Source organism: Harpegnathos saltator, unplaced genomic scaffold, assembly GCF_003227715.2.
Source record: "Harpegnathos saltator strain DR-91 unplaced genomic scaffold, Hsal_v8.6 scaffold328, whole genome shotgun sequence".
Lineage (NCBI taxonomy): Eukaryota > Metazoa > Arthropoda > Insecta > Hymenoptera > Formicidae > Harpegnathos > Harpegnathos saltator.
Window position 1 is genome coordinate 529,338 of NW_020230126.1, and position 20,061 is coordinate 549,398.

Here is a 20,061-nt window from a genome sequence, read left to right on the forward strand (position 1 = left end):
TTGTTTATCGTGTATAAGAGGCAGTGGACAGGTGTGTGTAGGAGCTAACTGGTCGGGGAGGGGCAGTGAGTGTTGATGTTGATAAATCTCGAAGCTGTGCACTTTTACTCCGCTTCCGTCTGCAGAGAGCCAAAACCCTTAGGAAACCGACCGAGATCACTTTCGCTGTTTCTGTCGTCGAGATAAACGAGAGACGTTGGCCGGTGCTATTTCCGTCGTAATTATCGATCGTCAAAGCAGAATTAATCGTGGCGTACGCGCGACGGTAATGACGTGATCGTGAAACGTGAAGACGGCTTGCTCGTGGGAAAACCGAATCGAGGTGCCGAGTGGAGCTTTACAGATTGAGACTTGACAGGGGTCGAATTTTTGCGGAAGGTTGTTTCGCAATTAGCCGGTCCCAGTTTCCGTCCGTCGGATGATCGAGGGAGGGTTTTTCAGCTCGACGATTCAGCTCGTCCGCGAAAGAAGCTGCGCGCGCGGGAGTAGTTTCGACGGCGCGAGATGGGTTCAGCGAATTCCGCGCGACGGGGAAAAATGTACAAAAAGGATCGCCCTGGTGGCTTCGTCGGCACGAGTACGCGCGTATCTCGAATTGGAGCTCGTTTTGGACCGCGATTTAGAATTGCCCAGGCACACACATACACACATACGCGCACACAGGCACCGTGTGGCCCGAGACAAACTGCTAAGACGCCCGAAGCACATCCCAATCGATATCCCAGGCGTCGGAAAAAGACGTTCCGATTTTTCGGCTATCCCTCGGACATCTCTCTCAGACGCCTCTCAGAGTTTCGCGTTGTTTGAGTGGTATAGGTCTAAACACTCGCTCGAGTAAAAATATGTTAGGAAGTTTTCCTATCTCTATACACTTTTTCTCTTCGTCTTTCTGTCTCTCCCTCCCTCCCTCCCTTTCTCTTTTTCTCTTTCACTCTCTCTCTCTCTCTCTCTCTCTCTCTCTCTCTCTCTCTCTCTCTCTCTCTCTCTCTCTCACTCTCACTCTCACTCTCATTCTCACTCTCACTCGCTCACTCACTCACTCATTACCTCTTTTACACACGCAGCATATAAATAACGGTATTTTTTTTCCTCATCTATTCAGACAGCAATGTATCGTGCCACTAACTATCCATAAACGGCGTCGCCTCTAAAGCCGCGCTTGCAAAATATCAATGACAAGTACGAACACTCGTGAGGACGCGAGCAAACAAACAAAAATCACTCGTGACGCGCGATATATTCGGGATCTTCGCGGAGAAGTCTGCGGGGAAGAGAACAAGAGCGGTTTGGGGGAAGGGTGGGAAGGGCGGGGGTGAGCGAGAGGAAGTAGGAACAGAAGGATCGGCCGGAGGTGGCGAGTGATGTAACGAAAAGGACCCTCTCGACGTTAGGGTGTGGTGGTGGTTATGGTGGTGGTGGTGGTGGTGGTGGTGGTGGTGGTGGTGGTGGTGGTGATGGCGGTGGTGATGGTACGACGCATGTGGGTTCCATGCGCGAGCAATCGGCGCATACATACATGCACGCGTATACGGCGAAACGATTCGGTACTTGGCGGACAGTAATTTTGGATACACATTTAGTTATTCTCGATGAGGAAACATAGTTAACGTTCGTTACGTTCATATCCAGCAAGCACAAATATGCGATAATGTATATACGTATTATTTTACCGATAATGACTTCTTTATGCCTTCCCTCGTTTTCCTCGTTTCCGGCTTATACGCAGACATCGGCTGATACGCTCTCTACTTCCGTTCCTTCGCGTTTTACCCCATCACGGGATTCCTACCGTCGATCCCGTCGAGCGACTATCTATCTCTCTCCCCTTCGCGCTCGCACACGACAATGCGATATAAATTACCGACCGGCGACGATCGGGAACGCTTACGCTACAGGTAGGACACATCCACATGTTAAAAATATGTTTAGTCTCGCTATTGGTAGTCGACGTCTTCATGCACGCACATTGTCGCCACTTATCGCCTCTCAGCGATTCCTCTCTCACTCTTTCTCATTCTCCCTCATTCTCTCGTTCTCTCACATTCTCTCTCCCTCTCTCTCCCTCTCTCTCGCTCTCTCCCTCTCGTTCACTTGCTCGCTCGCTCGCTCGCTCGTACAAGAAAAGCACCACTTTATAATACAAATTCGTCTCGTCCTTAACTGTCTAAGCCGCGAACGGAATTCAAGCTCGAGACCGCACGATCGAGTCCGCACGATCGCCGCTCTTCTTCGGGGGACATCGAGAGGACCGCTCCTCCTTCGAATCCGCGTCTTCCTTCACTACCTTCCTGCACGGGGGCCATTCATTGTTGAGACGCGTCCCGCATTCGCTGCCGGGCGGCCGGTATCCACTGTTCCGATAAGTAAGCCGACGTCGAGATTCGCGAGCGTCTAAGTACGACGTTCTTCAAGTATCGCGCGCGGGTCAACGGGTCCGGCCGGGCGAACACATACGTAGCGTCCGCGTCATCGTAACGTTTAACGAGGTCACTTCTCCTGGCTCTCCGCACTCTTTCCTCGTGTTTTTACCCTACACCACGAAGAAGGCTGCTACGTCAATGTAAAGCTATGTATTGACTAGTTTCTCTCACTCGATTCGCCCTCAACGACGAATGGCCGGTTCTCCGATTCCTCTGCTCTCGCCACTTCTTCGCCTCTCTCGTATTTCTCTCTCTCCCGCTCTTTTTTTTTTTCCTTTTCTTTTCTTTTGCGTTATACATACATATATATATTTATCTATAGTTACCTGCGTTAATGCGACGTGTACCGTCGCGAGTGCGTGTACGACGTGTGCGCGCGGTGCCACGGTCCGCCGTTTATTTAGGCCTCGAGCGCAAGCTCGACGAGCTTGCCGGCCTTGCGAACGTACCCATGGAATTCGAATTGCATCCGAATCTGCGAGCTGCTGAAGAAGAGCTCCAGCTGCGTCAACGTCACGCCGAATCTCCGAGAAGATCTCGCTGTGTCTCCGCCCTCTCCAGATTCGCAGTCTCGGGATCGGGTATACGTTCTCTCCCGGTTATCCCTCTTTCTTCTTCTTCTTCTTCTTCCTTCTCTCTCTCTCTCTCTCTTCGTTTCTCTCTGTCTGTCTCTCTCTCTCTCTCTCTCTTTTTCTTTCTCTTTGTCGCTATAAGGCTTTCGCGGATCTGCCAGTCACATTTCGGTCGCACAGCTGGTCCGTGGAGTGAATGCTTGGTAACCCGCGTTCTTCCGCGTGTTTAACGCTCTTACACACTATACCCTATCTCGCGGTGTATATATATTTATAATATATATGTGTACACGTGTGTGGATGCATATACACACTACAAACGCACACACACGTAGACATATATAATAACGTTATAGTGTTTTTGGCATCTTTGAAATACACAAATAGACTTTGGTATAAAACTTTTTGATAGTATTCAGTACGTTTATATATATGCGCGTGCATATACAGAGAGACGCTGCGCGCGTGCTGCAGCGGCTCGACCTTGACCCTCTCTCTTCAGCCGTCTCTCTCTGCTCCACTTTCTCTCTTTTTCCCTCTCTAACTCTTTCTCGTTCGCTCGTTGCTTCGGTTGTCGCTTAGTCGAAAGTTTGCGCGGCCTCGGACTGGACAATGTCCCCACGCGAAGGGGACGGGTACGACTGACTCGGTGCCAACGACGTATGAACGTTCTCTAGCACATCTTATCCAACCACCAGAGCTTACAGGACGGCGCACCTCTCCTCCTGCGTCGCTTCTTACTCGACTGGTCCACAGCCTTCTTCACGAACCTGATGTTGTACGGGTCCTCCGCGAGCTCGGGGTACTGCTGCACGTCGTGTATGTATTCGCCGTCGTAATTGTTAGCGATACCGTTCTTCTGTATCTCATCCTGTTCCGTGGCCATCCACTCGATCGACGTGGGTATGTTAGCCTTGAGCGCCTCGCGTTCCCGGTGCCAAGCCTTCCTCACCGCGCTCGTTTTCGCGTGATGCAGAAGCCGCTGCTTCTCCTTCTCCGCCGTCGTGCCGTAACGCAGATTTACCACGTAGCTGGCGCCGTGTATCTTCACGTCGATCAGCGAGCTGCTGCTGCTGCCGCTGCCGTTCTCGTTCTCGTGGAAGGTCGTGTTCACCTGACCACCCAGCCGCTTCAATTGGCCGCGGTCCTCGCTGGCCCGCCAGGTTTCCTCCTTCACGAAGTAGAATGCGTCCTGCTGCGCACTGTGCACGACAAACGTGAACGGCAAGAAGTACGAGCGGTTGAACACGGACGTGAATACGTCGCCGTAGATAGCGTTGGCGGTCGGCACGCTCGACACCACCGCTTGACCGTCGGCGGTTCTTGAGACCAGGATGCCTTTGCCGAACGGCGGGTCGGACGCCGCACCCAGGCGGCTGGGTATCAACTCGCTCGTGTCTTTCTTCAGGGCCGACCGTGGCGGCGCGGACAGGCTTGCGGCATCGCCGGAGTGCCTCTGGGCGATGTGCGCGAGGAAGCCAGACTGGACGCCCAAGTTGCGCGTTCGCTTCTTCTTGCCGAATATGGAAGTGCCCGGGCCGAGCGCCGGCGGTACGAGACTGTTCGGCAGCTCGTCCGGGAATAATTGCGGCGCCAAGCTCTTCAGGTCATACCCGAGATGCGACAGCCATGATATGTGATCTGGAATTAGATTAGAGCGCGTCAAGTATCGAACGATGCAAGCTGATTCGTCAATAATGTCGCAACAGACACCTACCAGTCGGTTGACTCGGTCTATCTGTGTGCCTGATGTCGATCGGATCGTTCCCGTTGAACCTATACAGATGTAGGTGCGTTGGCTTATCCACCCTGTCCAGGACGTTCTCCCATAGCGGCGACATCCACTGGCCGATCAGTGGATCGTAAACCTTCCCGTTTGGCATGTGGACTAAGGACGTCACCTGGAAAGCGAGTCACAACGTTAAAATATGATGAGAAGCATGCGCTTCGATTCTGAGACTGACTTGACTCCAAAGACTTGACTGATCAATAATTATAGACACAAGATTATGTCATCATTTTGTCTTGTTTCGCTGCAGTTTTTTTAATCATTACCTTGTTGTCGTCTTATTATTGTCTATCGTCATGTTTCATAAATTGGGATGTTAACGGATCCATAAAAAGTTTCATTTACCTGGTCCAAGAGTCCGCCGCAAAAATCAACCGGCAGGTATAGATAGGGGTTGGAGTCGTAAACGATATGGCCATAGGGCGAGCGCATAATCTCCCTGATGCCTTCTCCATACTGATTGAAGATCATGATGGGCGTACCGCATTGATCAGTGGCGATGTAGTACTTGTGACGGTACACTTGCGCGAATATGAGATGTCCCCGGTCGTCGTACACCAACGACATCAGTTTACCATCACGCGGGCTGTATATCTGGCTCACTTCGTGCGGGCGCTTCTGGTTGTTGTAGAAGAACTGCGTGACATTGCCGTAATTGTCCTTTCGCGTGGCTAAGCGGTCCAGGTGGTCGTAATAGTATCGCACGTCGAAGCGGCCGCGCTTGGTGGCGCGCACGAGCAGTCCCTTGGCGTTGTAATTAAATCTCTCCTCTCTCGCGTTCTGCACCACCAGACCCCTGTTGTCGTATTTGTAGAGGCCGTCGCCGAACTTGACTATCCGGTCCATCGCGTTGTATTCCATCGGGATCGTGTTACCGCGGTAAGTGAGCGACAGCATGTTACCGTTGGCGTCGTATTTGAAACCCCAAGGCTCTTGGGCCTCCACACCGGTCAGTTGACCATCGCAATCCCACGTGTAATTCTTCACATTGGTGTACGTGTTGACGGCGACGTTGCGCGTATATGTCCTCGTTTGATTGATGCGGCCGCGCGAGTCGTGAGTGAACGTCATCCTGAACACTTGCATGCGATGGATCGTCACGGTGACTTCGGTTTCCAGGAACCTGTCGTCTGTGGTACGCGAGAACAGCGCGGTTCCGTCGAACACGGTCGTCTCGTTCGATTGCGGCCGCGTCACTTTGAACTGGCCGACTTGCTCCAACGTGCCCGACCTCGTGCTGTAAGCCATAGTGTGCGGCGGCAAGGTCTGCCCGCCTATTCTACCCTGCACCGCGACCAGCCGGAAGTTGGAGTCGTACTCGAAGGTGAACTTGGCGTTGCTCAAGCCGGTCTTGGCGCCGAAATCTATGCGCTCCTCTACCAAGAGCCCTGCGCTATATTGATAGTCCCATTTGTATTCCACGTCCCTCTCGGAGTGTATCACCTCGGAGGGCAATCCGCTGTCGGTGTATCTGATCTCGCTCTTGCCATCCCCGTGAACCACTTCCGCCAGTTGACCCGACGTGTGGTATCGATAGACGATGCGAGCTCCGTCTCCCGGGAATACGGTTTGAAGCAGATTCCCGTCGTGACTATAATGCTGCAGATATACTCTCGTGCTGCCGGGCGGGGTGTACGTGACCCTGAGGAAGCCGAGAGAAGCTTGACAGGAGAAGGAGTGCTTGGTCTCCGAGGGCAGGATGATGTGTCGCAGCCCACCGTCATCATCGTATTGTAACGAGAACTCCCTGTTGCTGGCCAGCGTGATCTTCGACAGTATGTTGAAGTCGTTGTAGGTATATCGTTTCGTGCCATCTTTGCTGTTAGTGATTTCCGCCAATTGGCCATGACGGTCGTAGCCGTAGGACTCGTCGGATATGCCCCACTTCCAGCTCTCGATTCTGTTGAATCGGTCGTACGTTATGCTGAAGTTGTGGCCTTGCTCGTGCGGTTGCCAAACTAATGGCAGTCCCGCCAGATCGAAGGTCACCGTCAATAAGGGTGTGCCTGCTTTGTCGTAGAACGTCTCGCGGCTGAACGCCTGTTCGAATTCGACGCTTATGACCCTCGTGTCGTTCACCCAGATCTCTCTGTTGAGAGTTTGCTGGAAGTGGCTCACGTCCCCGACCAGATTGTACGTCGTCGTCATGGTATTCGTTAATTCGCCCAGCGATATCAACTGATAGCTCCACATAGGCAGCATCTCCGCCTCCACTGGCAGCGATACTTCCAGCAGTGGATGCTTCGTCGTGGCCGCGCTCAACACTCTGCCGCCACCCGGCAGGAAGGCTTCCAAACTGCTGTTTGTAAATGCGATCGCTTTCATCATCTTGGTACCTGCAAACAAAGAGTTGAACGTTATAGATTGGATAGAACGATATTATTCTTGTTAATATCGTTCTCCTGTAAAACATAGGATAAAAAAGAAAAAAACGCACGGGGAACTTTTCTTAATAATAGATTAAAATGTAACAAATGACAGATTAAGCGTTAAGCGTAACAATTGAATAACAAACAAATAATTCAAGTACGTACCATCGGTGATTGTCAACATTTTGGACTTTTCATTCTTCATCTTAAACTCCACGGATCGCTGCTTGTCACCCTTCGATAGGGCCTGCAGCGGAGCGGATACTTTAACCGACAGATCCTCGTCGTCGGACAAGTCCGACGACAGCTTCAATTTCTCGCCTGTGGGCAGAATTACGTCGGTGACGCGTCCCAGGCCGTCGTAATTGTAGATGTACGTTTCATCTCCCTAAAATTCGTAATAAAACGTTATCGAGTGAGTCGAATTTGTTCTGATTGCATTCAACGGGAATAGATCAAGTGATCGCCGTTTTGTTGTTTACAATCTTTCGCCAACGCCTCGGCGGTTACGTGTAGTATACTTTCCTGTCACTAGAGAACAAGCAGAAAACTGAAGCGAACTTTTTGACTGATCAGATACATTTGTTCAATTGAGGCTCCTGTTTCATCGCCATCTTCATTATTTACGTGACGTTGGGAGCGAGAAGACGCATTCAAAAAATTCTTGCAAAAAATACGTTAAAAATACGAAGCTTGATGCAAATGACACTTGTGATCAACCGAGCAGATTTGCAAAATTTCCATCTTACCCCCGATCGACGGAACTGTCCAGTCGAGCCGTCGTATCCCAAAGCAATCTCGGCCCTGCCGCGCTCGGACAGCTTCTCCAGGAAGCCGACCGCGGAGATCTTCAGCTCGGACTTGTGGTCCTGAGTGTTCTCGATGGAGCTGACGACGCTGCTATAGTCCCGCAAGAACTGGATCTTATTGCCCGCGCTGTCCGTCACCGTGGACAGCTTGCCGAAGCTCGTGTTCTTGCTGTACAAGAAGGAGTAGCGGGTCTTGCCAGACGTCAGGTCTTTCGTGGAGGTGTGCTGGCCATAACGATTGAACACGTAGACCTCGTTCGACGGTGGGAACGGGATGTGGAACTCCCCGCTCTCGTCGTGATTCGGCAGATACGGCTGGAGAGCCAAGATGTGGAGGCTACCTTGATCGGCCACGTGCAGGACCCCGTCCGGCGACACCGCCAACGCGGATATCGCGGTGAACTTGGCGTTTGACGACAGAAGTGTCTCGGTGCTACTGATGTCGTCCGTGCAGGCGCACGCATCCATGTCCTTGGTGCTGGGTGTCGTATTGTTGCACTCGCATTGACCGCGCAGTCTCTCTTGCTGCTGGCCGGCAAAGTGCGACATTTTCCCGGACGAGTCGACGATCCTGATGGAGTTGACCCGGTGGGAGTCGCGATCGGCTATGTACAGCTCGCCGGTTGGGCTGAAGCCGACGGCCAACACCGAGCCCAGCACCTCGTCCGACTTCTTCGAGTTCACCGTAATCGACGAGTTCAACTTCGGCAGCTCGCCGTTGCCGTTGACGTTGCTGTTGGCACTGCTGGTGCAATGAAGAGGCGTGCCAGCAACCACGCGCACCTTCAGGTCGCTCGTGAGCTTCAGCACCAGCCGGTCGTCGATGAAGTGCAGAGATCCGTCCAGCGGGCTCAGGGTTAACCCGGTCGGCCACTGCAGCTGGGCCTGGTGCGCGGGAATGGCGCCGGTGCAGGGTGCCGGAGACCAGTGATTGTGATGGCCGTGGTGTCCCACGAGCGTGTGAATGATGCCGCGGGGATCAACCGCGCGAATGTTGGTTCCGTCGGCGATGTACATCGTTTTGTCGGCCGCGATTGCGATTCCTGTGGATGACGGAACGTGAAGGGCCGTCGCTCTCGGTTGCGCTCGTATCGTTGGTTACTTCGCGGACGCGATGTATCAGGTCGCCCGACAAATTCGTACGGGCTTCAACACGTGTCTCGCTATGAGCGTCGCGTAAGCTGTCAAAGTGATTGAAAGTGTACGAACGCGTATAGATCGTTTGAAAAGTGGCATCTCAACGCGTCAGCTAGTAAATAGGTTCGCTCGTTTTCGAGGAACTTCTGAACTAGTGCGCACTAGTGCAATAAGTCGGAGTGAAAGAAAGTATACTTGTTTCGTTCTAACTTATCGCACTAGTTTGGAAGTTCCTCGAAAACGAGCGGACTTAATGTTTGCTCGGGATCGGTTGAGTTTGCGCGTTGTTACCGAGTCGCGGAGATGGAAGATAAGAAGGTACATTTTCAGCATGTGATGTTTTTCCACCGCAGTCGACGGAACAAAACGCCGTACAGACGACGGAAAAATTGGTAGAGGGTACGCAGGCGTAGGCAGGCCATTGCTCATCAACCGCTCGGAAGTGGTTCGCTTACTTTAAAGCGGGTAATTTTCACCTTGACGCGGAGCGTTGAAGACCTTCGGCCGCGGATGATGGCCAAATCAAGGCGTTGATCGAAAATAACTCACAGAATACCACACAAGACACCATCAAAGAGCGATCGGTTCTTCTCAGGCAATCCAATACGTGAGCTCGTGATCTCGTGACGTCACTCGAAATTACCTTGACAGAGCGCACACGCGAATTTGCCATTATTTTACCTTTGGGATGAGCCAGCTTCGCATGGATGGCCGGGCCTTCGTCACCGCAGTGACCTTCGTCGCCTGGAATGCACCTCTCGCCGCTTCCGACGACAGACTCGATATTGATGCTGGGGTCTTGGACTTGTTCCAATGAGAGGGCTTTCAATATTTGATGCTTCTCCGGATCACTGATGTACAAGTGGCCGTCGGCCGGCGAGATGCACAAGTAGTACTGATACGCCACTTGAGTCGCGCTGCAAGAGATCGTTAAAGGACTCGATATAGCGCGCGCTCGAGTCGCGTGTCCAACGATGGACAGCGCGAGTCCTGCGGTGTCGGTCGAGCGCAGTTCGCGGAACTCGCAAAACTCGGAGGATGTGAACTAAATAATAAAGGATCAAAGCTGCACAGATCCGCGTGATCAACGGCAGCTGGCTTGGAAAAGCCAGCAAGAGTCCGCGCGAGATATATCGAAGCTCATTAGATCCGCAAATCAGGTGTCGAACGGGTCCTGAAAGATCCTGAAAGAGTCTGGACCCACCTCGGTAGAAAAACTCAGAAAAATTTAACGCGAATTACATACATCGGACTTCCGCCATGTTTGAAGTATGCTTCGAGTAATTGCTGTGCATTAATTTTCGGGTAATTCAACAAGAATTCTACAAGGATTTCCGTTGAGTCTTCGAGGAGTTTGTTCGACACCCCGATTCTTATTTTATCCGTGAATCTAACGAGTTCCGCGCGTATCGACGTCTTGCTAGGACCTTATTAGCTCTCTCAACCTCCGCTATTGATTTCTCAGAATACCTCAGGATCAGGACGGTGTAGATCTTTCCTTCGGGCGTGATCCGGCGCACGAGGTTGAAGTCCCCGACGTAGATGCTGCCGTCGGGCCCGCTGGTGAGCGCCACCGGGGTGAGAAGCCTGGCGTCCTTCGCGAGGCCGTCGCAATTCTGACACACCAAGCTCCTCTGCAGGCCGGTGCCCATAACCACCTTGACGGTGCGCGGGTACTGCTTAAAATGGAGGGTTGAGCCGTCGCCTTTCTGCAGGATCCCCTCGTGGAAGTTGTAATGGTGGTGGATATCGAGGCCCCAGCCGCCGATATCGGAGATGTCGACGTCGAATCCTTGCAGAGTGGCCGTCTGTGTCTCCCATATGACCGACGGGCAAGTGGAGTGCTGATAGCCGATTGAGATCCTCGCCTGCGCCACACCGTACACCTTCTGCTTGTAAACGTTCCTCTTGTTCCAGGCGAACGTGTGCGTCAGATTCGGATCGGCCTCGTACGTTTTCGTATGGAGCGAGCCTTCGATTTCCACGTGCACGTGTACGTGCGTCAGCGATTTCGGAATGAACGGCCCAGTCAGTTGCATTCTCACGGTAGAGAGGTAGCCCGCAGCCTGGCTGCTTTGATACATCAAGTGGAGGTTTGAGCCCGGAATAGCGATGCTTTCCTGCACGATCTGCAAGCGACGTTTAACGTCTGGTTAAAACATCGCCGTGGCGCCTGCACCTTTCTATTGCGAGGCTGCGCGGATTTGTTACACCGCGCTCCGATTTCGTTTCCATTTCTCGCTACAGGCTCATTCGTTGATGACGAATTGTACATCATCTGCATCGCGATCATTATTTTTCCGACTTTCGAGCCGTCGCCCCAGATGAAATCGCATCTTTGCGAGACTGAGATCAGGGCTTTAGTAGAGATGTGCGAATCAAGAATTTTGATGTCAAATCGAATCGAGTCGAATCTCATTTTTTAAATTCGAATTCGAGTCGAATCGAATGAAATCGAATCGAATCATTAAAAAATTTAACATGACTGTTAAACATGCAAATAACGATGGAAGATTTTAATATGAAAGGGAATATTGTAATGTTGTAATATCATCTTAAAGTAAAATATATTGTTAAATATATTGAAGTAGTTTATGATTAAGTTATTAATTATAAGTTAAGTTAATTAATTACAAGTTAAGGGTTCAAACATACAGGCCCAGATGGCCCGTTTTGTAGCTGATGTACGCAAACGATAATGTATTTGATTCCTATTCGAATTATTCGGATTCGGATTCGAATTCGAACAGTTCGCACATCTCTAGGCTTTAGTTTTGAAAGATTGTGCGATTTTCGTTTTTCGTCACCCCGAGGGAAAAAAATCTAAGGAATGACGCGTCGATGGGTGTCGCGTCAACGTATTTAATTAAATCCCAATTCTTCTTTTTAATATGTGGAACGAACTTTATGTTTTCACGGAGAGAAAGCTATAGATTTAAGAGACATTTGCACATTTTCTAATTTGGAAAGAGATCTTTTCTCGATGAAAAAGATAATGTATGATATTATTAGCATAAAAGCGAAAACGGAAACTCGCGGAAGTTGCGATCGTTTTAGATAGATTTTCATAGAAATGTCATCAATGACAATATATATTGATTGACGATGATGATAATAATGACGATTGACGTAAAAGATATTCCTCAAGTATAAATTTCCAGAATTCGCCCGTACGTCACGGTGGCTTGCATTCAAAGTGCGAATCCTATTTTAGCCTTCCCAACTGTCACGTATATTTGGACAAATATGGTTGTGGATACCGCGGATGGTTGTCTGAATCTGTCTGGAACAGTAACAATGCCACGGACGAAAGATCAGAAGAAAGAAATTATGACCGCTCGCGTCCGCACACGTCAGGCGCGTTTTTGCCCACAAGTACGTTCTTGGTACCCATCGCAAGTGAACGCACTTCGCATTTTCTCAAATCCCTACTTCCTTCGCGTGCGTGAAACCGTTTCCAAGGGAGAAATTCACCTGACTCTCCGCGAAGACCAGACTCTTGCCGGGCAAAGCACCAACTTTCTCCGGCATCCACGTGCTGACGATGACGGGCCGCAGTATCTCGTGGTCGTGCTCCAAGCACGGGCCGTGCTCGCTAAATAGTCCCATCGAAATTCCTGGGAAGCCTATTATGTTGTACTCCATAAATAATAAGAAACTCAAAACTGCATAACACTCAAGGACGGAACAAAGACGGCACACACGTTCAACAGCTCCGGGATCAGCGGCGTTTCAGCGAGGACACGCGCGCGAAATAACGCAACCGCTACACCCCAATCGCGCCGGAAGAGGCTAACCCCAATCGCATATTATCCTTCCGATGAAATTTTCGGAGGAAGCCACGCTTCCCCGTCGAACTTGCTCGTTTTGTTATCCGCCGGCACGTGCGAGGGACTCGCGTTGACCGAGCACGTGCGAAACTTTGCGGCGCTGATAAGTAACGCGACGAGAGATACATGTGTGGTATGTAGCGGGTGGCCGGTCGCGAGGACGAAAAGAAAAACCGCGATACATACCGAGAAGAAGGAAAGAAAGAGAGAGAAAGAAAGCCGATGCTTACCCACTGCCGGGCTCGGCGGCTGGTTGGATTTGTACAATTCGCCTTCCTTGCTGAGGGTCATCACAACGGGCGGCAGGACGACTATCTGATTCCAGGGTACGAAGACGGTCCTCGTAAGAGGCATGAAGGGGCTGCGCTGGAATTGAAGCGTCACGGCGCCTCCGCCATTGACCAGGACGTCGAACCTGATCAAAGTACGTAAATGCATTTCGAAGTCCATTGCCGCCGGCATTACGTAGGATCTGACACAGGTCGATCGAGATAGCGCGCGTGCTGTATTCGCGAAGGAATGCCCGACGAGTCCTCGGAGTCCTTAGACTTGAAAGATGCGTGCCTCGCGAGAGCTTTCTCATCGCCACCTGATTAGCTTGTCGGCTGCTGCACGACGAGGTGGTCCAAGCCGCCCCGACTGCCACTTTTTTTATTGCGTTCTCGACGAGATGAAATCTCGCGCGCGCGAGATATATTCTTATCTCTTGCGCAGACGCAGTCAGCTTCGCTGCGACGGGCGGCATACAAATGCTTCCGGTCCGTGAGAAAAATAACGCGCGTTATTTTACCAACGATCCGTCGGCGGAAAGTTCGATATTTTATTCCTCCGCACTGTCTCTACTTTATTTTTCCCCTGTCTTTCCATCGTCAAAGGCCGGCGTTAACGAAGGCGGGCTCGACGGCGTGATAGCGTGTGTGTATGTGTACGTTGTTGAGAGAAACAGCGATTGCTCTGAAAGTATCGGCGAAACGCGTAGGATTATTACGTAATTACGCGTTGTACTTATCGGCGTGAACAATGAGCGGGCTTAATTTTTGCGCGCTCACGCGCTTTTCACAATTCCTTCCTCTCTCAGGCCGTTCGTTATTTAAGTTTGTAAAACTCGGGCACTCGGGTTTAAAAGTGTACGCGCTGCGCGATTCAATAAAGTATATATATATATATATATATAAAATATCCTTCCTCATATAAAATTACCGACTTCTCCGGAAGTTCAGGCGGCGAAACAAAAAAAAGTGCGAAACGCCGTTTTAACGGGATTTACAACGTAAACGACACTTATCGCATTAAAAATGTAGCCTCGGCCAGCTTTACACACACCGGCGCGTTGCGTTGGCACTGTGGTTGCAATAAGTGCGAAATCATCTTCACGCGCTCACCGTGTTACGGCGATTTCGATAAAAATCAGGATTCCTCGCAGCGGGATAATTTCGCCGGAATCTGCGGTATATTGTATTTTCGTGTCGCGCGCGCATTAGGAAATCATTGAAAATAAAAGTCCGGGGGGCGACACGAAAAACGGTGATCCGAATAATGCACTAACGCTGCCACTGCGATAACGGCACGATCGAGAGTCACGCGTGTTAAATCGCGTGTAACACGTGCGCCCCGCGCGCTTATGTATTCCTTTTTTGTTTTACGTATATGCGTGTATCCGCGAGAGAGGGAAAATTATGCTGCGAATATAGACGCGAGCGCGCGCGGTCCCGGCCGTTGAACCGGCACGAATTGAATCGGCAGAATCCCCAAAAGTTTCATACGAGTGAATTCGGTCGATACGCGAACATCTCCCATGATGCATTCACGATGCGCCGAGCGCCACGAACTGAGCGTACGTAGGTTTGCGCGGAGTAATTAGTAAGCTTTCGACATCATTAGCTCGGGCTTTGATGTGGTCTAGTATCCCAACTCCTCCGCTTTCCTGTTTCAGAATTATTCTCGCCAGGATTACTGTATACCCCGCCTGATATAGTCATTGCCGGCTTTCACCGCCCGCCTTCCCCTTTCATTACAATGCAGGCTTGATTCTATCGCGCTTGCTTGTCCAGCTCGGGCCGGACATGTCGCGCGCTCATCATGCGCAAATGCTAATACGGCGACTAGCGCGCGTGTTGTTTGTCCCGCGCGCGCGCGCGCGCGCGCGATATAACCGCGGCCCGCGTTGCGAGGAGGAAAAAAGTGTTTGGTATTTGCAGCTATAACGCGCGCGCACATAGCGCGTGAATTCCCGTCAGGAGGGCCATTTGTTGTAGCAACTGTTGCCGCAGTGTTAGTGATAATAACCTTACACACACACACACGTCACCACCATCACGCGGAAGAGGCAATTCCGTGGGTGTAACTGAATTTTCCGTCGCCCGGGAAAGACAGGGACCGAATGGAAAACTCGCTCGCAGCGGCGGGAAGATTCCCGCCGGAGGTTCCTAATCGCTCAGTTGTTTCGAGCCACCTCAACCGCGCGAGTTTTAACGCGGCTGAATGTGTTCGGCCGCATTTTTTCGACCCCGCGCGCGCCAACGGAGATATCGCCGGCGAGTTCTCGCCCGGTGCCTTATTCAGTTACGCGCGAACCGACGAATCCTTTTTCTTTTTGCCGCGCGTACGATTTTCTTCGTTAGGACAGCGGGGAGATACAGCTGGCGCCGGAAGTGACTGTAATTTCGGCGAGATTAACCATTTTTCTCGCTCAGTTCTCGCGATGCAGAGCGCAACGACTCTTTCCGCGACGGCTCCGAAATATGTGAAGAGACGGGAGGAGCCGCAATCGCTGCTGCTAGCTGCTAGTAAAATGACTAAATACGAGACTGCGAGTCATGCGGATGCGCGATTGCGCGTGACTAGGCTTCACAGCGCAGTGTTTCATTTTATGGTTGTTGATAGATTATCAAGCGAGAAGCATTTTTCCACGGATACGCTCCAGCGATCTCACATGCGAATGCCTTTTTACGTGGAAATGGCACGCGAGAATTCGCAGCGTGTCGCTTCTCGCCTCCGACGTCGCTACTTTAAACGTACTTGTTAGCGCATCGTTACATAAGTTTTCACTCGCGACTAACAACCGCATTTTTCGGCTCTCATCGTCTCAGTATACCTTCGCGTTTATTTGCCGCGGGTTTTTTTTATTTGTTCCTCTACGCAAACCCCGAATACGCGACACGAAGACGCGCTCGCGAAGACGTCGCGCGTCTCTGTGATGGCACGATATACCATCGGACTGGCAGACACGTTCTCACGTTGGCAAGATACGCGCTCGAATATTTTCGGAACGATCGTGTGTAACGAGCGCGTATTTGGATTCTACCCGCAATATCCGTCATTTACGTGCGCGCGTCGTTACGAGTGCCCGCCATAATCGGGCAAATCCCTCTTTCACAATAATATTATGCCCCAGTAATAACTACGCCGGCTCTCAAAATGTGAACTGCACAATTGCCTGTGTGCGTGTGTAGTAGTGAGCGGTTATTAGCGCGAGTTATCATCGTTCGTATTACTTCTACTACGACCGTTTCACTTCGGCAGCCGGAAAAGCTTAAAAGGATTTAAGCCCCCGAAAAGACAGCCGACATCGTTTGATCCTCGCGCTCAATTTCTTGCGACTCACTTGAGGCGCGCCACGAGACGGTCAACCGACCTCTCTCTCTCTCTCTCTCTCTCTGTTTTCCTTACTCAAGCGGCGAGTCATCGAAAGCTCACAATTTGCACGAGTCTTGTTAACCGTTGAGGGCCGAAAGAGGAACATTACCTCGGCTTATTCGAAGCTCCGCGGGCCACTGCAAGTCTGAGTACGTGATTTTTATACGCCTAATTTTTATTCCCTTTGAGCGTCTCTCTCGCGCCTTGCTTGAAAGCAGCGAGTTTAAACGTATTAGATCGCGAGTGAATCGGTCAAAGTAATAAAAACCCTCGGATTCAGAGTGCAGCGCTTCAAAAAGCGGGCCTAAGGACTCTCTCTCGGTTACATCCGTTTCTCTTGTTCGTCCCGAATACAGCAGGGCGCACGGCAGTCGGGAGGAACGAACGTGTGCTGGCTGGTCGGGTGAAAAGTGTGAATGAATGGTCGATCCTTACCATCCGTCTGCTCTGGTCAAGGTGAATCCAAAGCGCGAGTCTCTGTCCACGGACACCCGGATGCCTACTATTCCGAGTCCTTGTTCGGTAACAACTTGGCCTCGCATCACCGCAACTCGACTGTTACAAATTATAGATATATCGCAGTCCACTGAAGCGGGATCGTTTCGTCGACCCATTAATCCGCGCGATGCTGATTTAAAACGAAACATTTTCGCAATCACACTCGCCGCTGTTCGGAATGTAATCTCGCGCGAGCGCGCCCGCCCGTCCGGCCGCCCTAAAAAGCGGAAGCTCCGCGTTCTACCGCGGAGAAAAAAGAAATCGTGCATCTCCTCGATGGGGTGCTTCCCGCCGCTCCCCCTCTCGGAAAATAGTCGTACCTTCGTTGATTCGCGGCATCGACCCTCTATTTTTTTAAGTCTAAAGTCGGGATTTTTTCCAGCCCAATCCAGCCGTCTAATTTCAACGGACCTCTTAACGTTCAGTTAACGTTCAGAGTTGAATCACCGTTTAATGCCGGGACAGATGGCTGACTCTGGATGACGTTCTCTGATTGTCTCGGTCTTCAAGTACGAATGTCGAGACTTCTTCAACATGAAACGTACGCGTACACGTGCCATGTCGAGAGCTTAAATATTCGAATCTCAGGACCGGGCAAGAAGAATGTTCAGAGTCGAGTGTACAATCGCGGTGTTCTTTCCGTTTCTTCCGCGGATCGCGCGGATCGACCTCACGTGACACGTCCCGCGCGCGTCGAGATGAAAGAATCTGAAATGCACGCGAATTACTGGGCGATCCAGTTTTCTACTAGTGTCGTTTGCCGGTTAACGGAGCGTCGTTAATGTCCGTTTAATTAACCCGGATAACGCGATCATACTTCTCGGTCGATGCGCGAGCAAGTGTCTTTACGCGGGCGCGGACGGGGGCGGCAGCGCGGGCGGGGGCGGGGGCGGGGGCGCGGGCGCGGACGCGAGCAATCGATTTCGCCTGTTAAATCAGCTTCCGCGGTCAACGGTTCAATGCGATCCAATATTCTCACTTCGCTGCCAATACAATCCGCAACTCCATTCGGCCGACATTCGACGGCCGCGTTGCCACGTACAAGGGAAGCTAATGCCTCTGGCTGAATCGAGGAGCGATACAAATTGATTTTACAAATAGAACAATGCCGCGTAGGCGAGGGGTGGCGGAACGAGGGCGGAGAAGGGGGTGGGGTGTCGGCGGCGAGGGCAGCGGAACACGCGCAGTGCGTCGACGATGCATTGTGCTCGCGAAAATCAGCATTCGGTAGTGGCGATGGCAGCGAGGCGGGAACATTCTTCTCGGCACTGACTTTCGGGATTTTCAGAGACCAGAGAAAAAAAAAAAAAACGAAAAGAGAAGAGAGAAAATGGAGAAGAGAGACATAATCGTCATGTGGCAAATGGACGGGGGCGGGGAAGGGCGGGAGGGGTGGGTGGGTGGTGGTGTCGGGGGTGGCGGCAGGGATGATTCGTACGGAGCCGGGAGAATTATCTCGTGAGAATAAAAGACATGCAGTCATGTTATATAGATACGTAGTAGGCGTGTGTGAGATATATAATATGTAATATAATAACAGGCGTAATATATGAACTCTGAAGGGGCGGGGATAGCGGGCTGGTGGGTTCTTGGCGAGAGAGAGAGTCGGAACGTTTGAAGCTGAGTATCTTTAAGCGATCTGTGTAGTGCTGGATGTGAGGTCGACGTACATACGATGTACATACATTATACGTACATACGTATATACATATAATGTATATAGACATATGCGACATGTCGGGTGTGTGTGTGTGTGTGTGTTCAGGTATCCGTGTATGTATATATGTAGGTAGTTTGTTACACCGCGTTTTGAATTTGGTCGGCCACTAATGCGACGCGACACGTGCGACACGCGCGATGATACGCCGTGCAACAAACTATGTATCCGTTTGTGCGTTCGGTATGTAGGTGTGTGTGTGTGTGTGTGTGTGTATGTGTGTGTGTGTGTGTGTGTGTGTGTGTGTGTGTGTGTGTGTGTGTGTGTGTGTGTACATACACACACATATATATATATATATGTACGTATTATGTACGTAACATACACATATATATATATATATACGTGTATATCTACCGGTCTCTAAGGGATTGCGTATGGGGACATATTCGTTCTTGGAGGATCGCGCGTGTCCCAACGCTGCGAGTGACATCGATGGTCGCGTCACACGTTGAACACGGACGGCCATCGACCATTTCCGCGAATCGAGTTTGTAGGTTTCGCGGCCGTACCATGTCCGGAGTAACTTGAGCTCGATTCTTACGGATTCTCAGTGATCTGACTCTTTCTTCGTCGAATGAGAGAAGACAAGTTCGTCGAGTATAAGGCTACATTCCTGTCAATTTGGCGTACAAGACTGCAAGTCTGCCGAAGCTCAATACCGACATCTTCGTCCATATTGATGGCTCATCTTCTCGATAGCTCGTGCGGTAGCTTGGAAATCAATATAGATCCTATTTGCACACACGCAATATAGTCGAAAGGAGGATTTGCTTTTGCAGCTTTTAGATGTTCGTAAAAGAAGAATGTGGCCTTATTCGAGCTTGGACGGACTAATAATATAAACCAGTAATCAGTCAGACATAATGATAGACTTCAGACATTTTAAAACATAATGCGTAATTATTTCGGCACTAGACAAAATGGTTCTCGCTCTCGTTTCCAAAGGGAGCTGCAGACTTTACCGAGAGGAAGCAGTTGGGTTTCGCACGAGGTACTTTAATTTACCAAGCTAGGACTCGCGTCGTTGTTTCGCCCGACACGACACGGTTCATCCGATCGGTGTTTACCTGAGACGCGAAATAAACGCAGCTTCCATCGATCGTCGCGTTTTTTATCGTCTCTCAAGGCGGTAATTTCTGTCCATTTCTGTCTCACTTTCGCCTACGCGAAGACTCGAATTGCGACATCATTATCCGCACCGAGTTCGCACTTCACCTCGTCTATCGATTTCGGTCGCTGACCGTGCCGCTGTTCCGGGTGACTTGAGGATCAAACATTGTC

The 20,061-nt window shown here is 50.9% G+C and overlaps 1 protein-coding gene across 10 annotated transcripts in view; it reads right to left on the reverse strand.

Annotated features, from left to right (window-relative positions):
• Window positions 1-2,276: 2,276 nt before the first annotated feature.
• Window positions 2,277-20,061, reverse strand: part of Ten-a (Teneurin-a transmembrane protein) — a 664,333-nt gene continuing 646,548 nt past the window's right edge. For 9 of the 10 annotated variants that reach the window (XM_025300069.1, XM_025300070.1, XM_025300075.1 and 6 more), the window contains 10 exons: window positions 16,998-17,117; window positions 13,157-13,341; window positions 12,571-12,722; window positions 10,567-11,225; window positions 9,778-10,013; window positions 7,900-9,002; window positions 7,316-7,538; window positions 5,127-7,117; window positions 4,710-4,893; window positions 2,277-4,633 (listed from right to left, as the gene is read on the reverse strand). In XM_025300069.1, coding sequence (XP_025155854.1) covers window positions 3,666-4,633; window positions 4,710-4,893; window positions 5,127-7,117; window positions 7,316-7,538; window positions 7,900-9,002; window positions 9,778-10,013; window positions 10,567-11,225; window positions 12,571-12,722; window positions 13,157-13,341; window positions 16,998-17,117 — 5,821 coding nt within the window. In that variant the 3' untranslated portion in view covers window positions 2,277-3,665. The remainder of the gene's footprint in view (window positions 4,634-4,709; window positions 4,894-5,126; window positions 7,118-7,315; window positions 7,539-7,899; window positions 9,003-9,777; window positions 10,014-10,566; window positions 11,226-12,570; window positions 12,723-13,156; window positions 13,342-16,997; window positions 17,118-20,061) is intronic. The other variant, XM_025300071.1, reaches the window with a different exon arrangement.